This window comes from Babesia bigemina, scaffold Bbigscaff_72713, assembly GCF_000981445.1.
Source record: "Babesia bigemina genome assembly Bbig001, scaffold Bbigscaff_72713".
Classification (NCBI taxonomy): domain Eukaryota; phylum Apicomplexa; class Aconoidasida; order Piroplasmida; family Babesiidae; genus Babesia; species Babesia bigemina.
In genome coordinates, this window is record NW_012237251.1 from 533 (window position 1) to 7,625 (window position 7,093).

The 7,093-nt window shown below is 46.4% G+C and overlaps 1 protein-coding gene across 1 annotated transcript; it reads left to right on the forward strand.

Moving 5' to 3' along the window:
- Positions 1-1,058: 1,058 nt before the first annotated feature.
- BBBOND_0004190 (hypothetical protein, conserved) lies at positions 1,059-5,615 on the forward strand (the record flags this gene model as incomplete). The annotated part of the gene is made up of 1 exon (XM_012915252.1): positions 1,059-5,615. The coding sequence occupies one exon, from the start codon at positions 1,059-1,061 to the stop codon at positions 5,613-5,615; it is 4,557 nt and encodes a 1,518-aa protein (XP_012770706.1).
- Between the last annotated feature and the right edge of the window lie 1,478 nt (positions 5,616-7,093).

Sequence of the window (7,093 nt, forward strand, 5' to 3'; positions counted from 1 at the left end):
TCTACATCGCTCCTTTATCCACTCTACATCGCCCCTTTACCCACTCCACATCGCCCCTTAACCTCCTTTAATCGCTCCTTTATCCACTCTACATCGCCCCTTAACCCACTCTACATCGCTCCTTTACCCACTCTACATCGCCCCTTAACCTCCTCTAATCGCTCCTCTATCCACTCCACATCGCCCCTTTATCCACTCCACATCGCTCCCTAACCCACTCTACATCGCTCCCTAATCCACTCTACATCGCCCCTTAACCCACTCTACATCGCCCCTTTACCCACCTTACATCGCTCCCTAACCCACCCTACATCGCCCCTTTATCCACTCTACATCGCTCGTTATCCACTCCACATCGCCCCTTAACCCACTCTACATCGCTCCTTATCCACTCTACATCGCTCCCTAACCCACTCTACATCGCTCCTTTATCCACCCTACATCGCTCCCTAACCCACTCTACATCGCTCCCTTATCCACTCTACATCGCTCCTCTACCTCCTCTAATCGCTCCTTAACCCACTCCTCATCGCTCCCTAACCCACTCTACATCGCCCCTTTATCCACTCTACATCGCCCCTTTATCCACTCTACATCGCTCCCTAACCCACCCTACATCGCTCCCTAACCCACTCTACATTGCCCCTTAACCCACTCTACATCGCCCCTTAACCCACTCTACATCGCTCCCTTTATCCACTCTACATCGCTCTTTTATCCACTCTGCATCGCCCCTTATCCACTCCACATCCCTCTAATTACCTCGCCATAATACCGCTATGACCTCTTTAAACCATCCTAATAACTTGTGTCTTGTCACCCTTCACTTCCCCTCTTCCACCTCTTGCCACTGCCCTGACCATGTGCCGCCTTGGGAGCTTGACAAGAAATTTGACAAAATTTAAAACCTTAAAAATACCTCAAATAACAACCCTACTATCATCCTTAATAACCTTTGTGACGGCCTCGAAACCTTCCTCGGCTTCAATCCATCTTCCAAAGGCTACAATGGCCAGGGGATTGTGTACTCTGACCTGGATAGGCTGTGTGACGGGGTGATGGGATTTTTGAGTGGTGTGCTTGGTGCGGTGAAAAACGAAAATGAAGTTGAAACATACGACAAACATCTTAATAAAAGACTTAATGAAGTACTAAAAGAGGTAAATAAAAATATTGGCTCCGGGAGTGATGGGCTTGCGGCGTCTGTCGGCGCGGTGAAGGGGTGGTTGGAGGGGTATGAAGGAAAAGTAAGAGAGTACAATGAAAAAGTAAGTGGACCAATTAACTCACTTTTGCTTAGTATTGATGCGTGTAAAAGTGAAATTGATATGGAAAAAGATAGAGATATCGCTGACCAGATAGCTGCTTGGACGATGCGTGCGAAGGATTATATTAAACAGGTTGAGAGCGCCGAAGGCGCCTTGGAAGACATCGACTCCAAACTGAAAGATAAGTTGAAATGTCCAATTCACATGCTGTTGCAGGCAACGAAGACCTTCGGGGAGGAGGCGAGGAACAGGGACTTGGAGGAGATATATGATTTTACCAATCTTAAACTGACCGACTTGTCAAAGTATGTGGATTCGAGATTTTATAAAAGAACTGAAGAGCTACGGATCTATTTGACGGGTCAGATTCGCGATTTGTATAGAATGCTAGAAGAATTCAAAAGGTGCCAGTTTTATGATTTGCAATCGTTTGTTAGTCAGGATTTGCATAAAGCCTTTGTGTCAGTGTTTGATGAGATAAAACTCCTTCAAGAAATGTATGGAGAGCATATTGTTCCAGAAGTTCAGAACATTTTAAGAGATGCATTGGCAGTGAAGGACAAGGTTGCTTCCGAAAAAAAAGCAACCATCACCGAAGTGAATAGATTAGAGCAGCAGATTTTGGAACTTGGAGGTGCTAGCTCAGATGTTAGCTATAAAGTGACGAATGAGGTGAATGTTTTGCAGAATGACACAGCATTAAAAAAACTATTAATCGTGCTTAAAAGTCAGATTGAAACAAATATGGAGAATTATCTGAATAAGTTGAAGGGTGCGTTGGAAGCGGGTATGGGAGCTGCTACGAAATTTTACGGTCAATCTCGGTCTGGTGTGAGTGTTCTTGGTAATCATATGAAGCATAATGAGATATTTCCCGAACTGGGCGAGAAACTTGTACAACTTGCTAATACAAAAAGCCCTGACCCAACTAACTTGGAAAATGCCTTACATTATTTAAGCCTTTTAAACAGAGAATTACAACCTCCTAACAGCCCGTCGGAAATATATGAAAACATTAAGAAAGCTTTGAAGCAACGAACGACTGCTGTCGACTACCAACTCGGTAACTTGATACAAACGTCGATTAGAAAGGGCATAGGTATGCTTCAGGAGACAATTAATAAAAACATTGATGAACATTTAAACGGCATTAAACTAGAGTTCCAAAAGCTTAAACCTGTAAAAGCTCAAGGTAAATCGGAGCTTCAGAAAAATGCGCACGATCTGCACAAACAAATAGATGCATTTTTGAAACAAAAAGTCGGAATTACCGGAAACGAACCCGAAAACACCTTCTACAAACATTTGAATAAACTAAAGGAAAATATCGAGACGCTTGGTAACAAAGTTGCTGCCGTTCATACGAAAGTAAATAAAGTTGGGGAAGAATTAGATAAATGCATAACTCGAATTCAGCATATGCTCCATGATATGCCCATAAAAACTGAGGATATAATGACGCGTTTGAGAGAATCTATAAACCTAAAGATTGCCGAAAACTTTCGAGCCATTCAAAATAAAACCAAGGAGCTGTATTCCGCAACAAAACATAAAAAACTCAACGCCTTGCAGGAGATTGTTAGAAAGCAGTACGATGCGATTGAGTACGTAATTCATAACAACGTTAACGGCGGTACAAAAGGTTTTATGAAAAGACTGCAAGTCTATTTTGTTGACAAAATCGAGGACCATGCAACCAAGCTGGCCTCTGACCTCAAAAGTCCATCTTCGCATCCGGGTCTACTAGCCGAACAAAAAACATTGGAGTACTTTTCTAACAAGCTCAAAAATCATTTCCATTTATTACTGCAAGAGGTGAGTGACTCATCCGTTTTGCCTCATCTCACTCCGTTGTCCACCAAACTGGAGACTCTACTCAAGCGCATTAGCAAATCAAAACATTTCGATTATCTCGTATCGGACAAGTATGAAGACCTCCAAAACGCCCTTGACAACTTCGCTCCCAAAAAGTTTGGTGACCTTGACTCCCCCCTCCTCGCCCCCCTCAAGTCCGGCCTCTCCGAATTCGCCGCGCAACTCGGCCACGCGTACGTGAGCAGGTACTCGGGTAAACATTTCAACGGGGCTTTAGTTACTAAGTCTACTACCAAAAAGCCTGCCGAAACTCAGAAACAAGACGCCCTCGATAATTACGATTTAACCCCTGAGGGCCGCAACTGCGCCAAGGTCTGCCTGACGATAGTGGAGATGGTGATGGAAGAGATGGCACATCTAAAAAGTCAATGTCCAACTAATTACTCGTCGCGTCCAATCTATTTAAGATCCGGTCCTGGTGCATTGTTGAAGAAAATGGGCTTCGTTGTCGCATCTGAGGAATCCAAGCAGGACGGTCAACTACAGAACACGGCAACCATGACCGGTGACAGAATTGGTAAATTGATTGGCAGAAAAATTGACAGCGCTAAAAACAATACGCATCTTCCAAAGTGTAAGGATCATGACGAAAATGAGTTGGCAGAAAAGACACCAACTGCAACAAAATCTGACTTCCATATCATGGACGTTCTCGACTGTCTGTTCAGACACTTACGACAATATAATGAGGTTTGTCATTTTGCAACGTTTAAGTCTACTAAAACTCCTTGCAGTGTATACGAGATGCTGGCGTGGTGTACTGGTCTCCCATACAACAAAGCCTACGCTGCGTTGCTTAGTGACGGCGTCAATTCGCAGCTTGATGACCCAGATGAAACAGTTGTCAGCGCTGAGGGCGACCTTGATATAGCAATATATAACCATCAATCTTCATACTTGAATGCATATCCAAATGCTGTTACGTACAATTGTATAGACACGGTGGTTAGTGACATTTGTTCGATGTCTCATGAGATTCTTATCACTATCCTCGGCACAGGGGACGAGTACACAACATACGCTTGCGAGTTCTCCAACAACTCTATCGGCTTAAAATATCCTGCGTCTGGCGAAGATTGCCTTGATATGTTCCTCGACATCCTCCGCAGATTATTTCCAGTATTGCAATTCATCCATAGTCGATGTAAAGTTGGCGACAACCACTTCGGCTGGCGTGAGTGTTATTACGGCAAGGACATTCAGACAACCAAATGGCCGTGTACCGATCACTCAACTGACAAAGCAGCGTGCCAAGCAAACTGCCAACCAACGTGCCAACCAAATTGCCAAGTAAACTGCCATCCAGCATCGCCACTTCAGTCTTACCTTAATGACTGTCTTCCTGGTCACCTACCACATCAATTGATAACTGCTGGTTGTAAGGCGGTGTGTAAAACATGTCCCAGTAGTACACCTGGGATGCCGTGTCTAACACCCTGCGGCTTCAGGGGATTCTCAGGAAGCAAGCGCAGAGGTGACGTCATTAGCAACGTGCTGAGTAAATTCTTCGATATAACTAACCTTGCGTCGCTATTCTGCCTTGTGCCCACGCCGCCGAAGACGCTGCCAGAGCATTTCAACTTCGCTGTTTCGCTCGTCCGAGAATGGGAAGCGATTGCTACACTCAAGTTTGAAAAGCCGATCGAAACATCAATTGACACGGTATCCATCGGCCTTTGTAAAAAACCCCGTGAGCTAACCGATGCACTTCGTTATGTTTATGGCAGCAGCCAAAATGACCACGGTGCTTTTCACCCGAATCCCATGTGGGCTGATGTGTCCAGTTTGTGTATGCGAAAGAAGTGTTATGGTATAGATGAGCGTTGCGCTCCTTATATACAATCAGTGTGCTACGACGCATATTATTACTTGGCTTACAGACATTCGGACATCTACCTCTCATGGGCAGTCTACCTCCCATGGACATTCTGGAGTTTGCTTAATAATTTGTACAATGCTTTCTGTAACATTAATTGTCAAGATTGGGGTTGCAGGGGTTGCCTGAGAGGTGACAAATGTAAAAAGGGAGATCACGGATCTGTCGACGACAAGACCAAGAAATCTAATTGCCAATGTTCTTCTATAGTAACCTGTAAAGGTGTATCACCAACGCTCTACAGATATGGTTTCCGCTTCGGCGATGCGTCTAGCATGAATGATGGCAAATCAACAAAGACGTGTTCCGATTTCTGCACCCAATTGAAACGTGTACTGAACAGCAAGTATTTCAAGGAGCTGTTTATACAGTGCGACAAATTCCTTTTCACCATCCGCGCCCCCTTCATCTGGCTCAACGTCGCCCTCTGGCTCCTCTCTCTCCTGTACCTCCTCCACATCATGGTAATCCGCCTCGACCTGCTCCACATCAAATCACATTTGAGATCACCCTCATCGCACCGTATCGCTGCTCAATCACTACTCGCCGCTGCACGTGTTAACAAACTGGGGAAGGTGTTTTATCTGCAACCATAATCGTACTCACGTGTCTACTATCTACACTCACCTAGCATCACCTACTCACCTAACTTATGAATTGTGCTTTAATCTGTTGTATCACTCATTAATCGTTGTAAGTGATTGTGTAGTAGTTAACTAAAGTGGTGATCTAGTAGCTGCCCAAAGTGTTGACCAATGCCATGACCAAGATGCTGCCCAAAGTGTTGACCAATGCCATGACCTAAGTGTTGACCAATGCCACGACCAAGGTGCTGACCAATGCCACGACCAACGTGGTGACCAGAGTGCTGACCAATGCCATGGCCAAAGTGCTGACCAATGCGATGACCAAAGTGGTGACCAATGTGCTGACCAATGTGCTGACCAATGTGCTGACCAATGTGCTGACCAAGATGCTGCCCAAAGTGCTGACCAACGTGTTGACCAAAGTGTTGACCAAAGTGCTGACCAAAGTGTTGACCAAGTTGATGTTACGGCAGCGATGGCATGGTCACGGCAGCGATGACATGGTCACGGCAGCGATGACATGGTCACGGCAGCGATGACATGGTCACGACAGCGATGACATGGTTACCAAGTTAGTGGTCACGGCAGCGATGACATGGTTACGGCAGCGATGACATGGTCACGGCAGCGATGACATGGTCACGACAGCGATGACATGGTTACCAAGTTAGTGGTCACGGCAGCGACGACATGGTCACGGCAGCGATGACATGGACACGGCAGCGATGACATGGTTACGGCAGCGATGACTGGTTACGGCAGCGATGTCATGGTTACGGCAGCGATGACATGGTTACGGCAGCGATGACAGTGGTGACCAAAGTGATGATGATTATCCACTCCACATCGCCCCTTTACCCACTCCACATCGCCCCTTAACCCACTCTACATCGCTCCTTATCCACTCTACATCGCTCCTGAATCCACTCCACATCGCCCCTTTATCCACTCCACATCGCTCCTTTATCCACTCTACATCGCTCCTTAACCCACTCTACATCGCCCCTTTATCCACTCTACATCGCCCCTTATCCACTCTACATCGCCCCTTTATCCACTCTACATCGCTCCTTAATCCACTCTACATCGCTCCCTAACCCACTCCACATCGCCCCTTTATCCACTCTACATCGCTCCTCTATCCACCCTACATCGCCCCTTTACCCACTCCACATCGCTCCCTAACCCACCCTACATCGCTCCCTAACCCACCCTACATCGCTCCCTAACCCACCCTACATCGCTCCCTAACCCACCCTACATCGCCCCTTAACCCACTCTACATCGCCCCTTAACCCACTCTACATCGCTCCCTTATCCACTCTACATCGCCCCTTAACCCACTCTACATCGCTCCCTTACCCACTCTACATCGCCCCTTAACCCACTCTACATCGCTCCTTTACCCACTCTACATCGCTCCCTAACCCACTCCTCATAGCTCCTTAACCGACTCCACATCGCCCCTTAACCCACTCACATCGCCC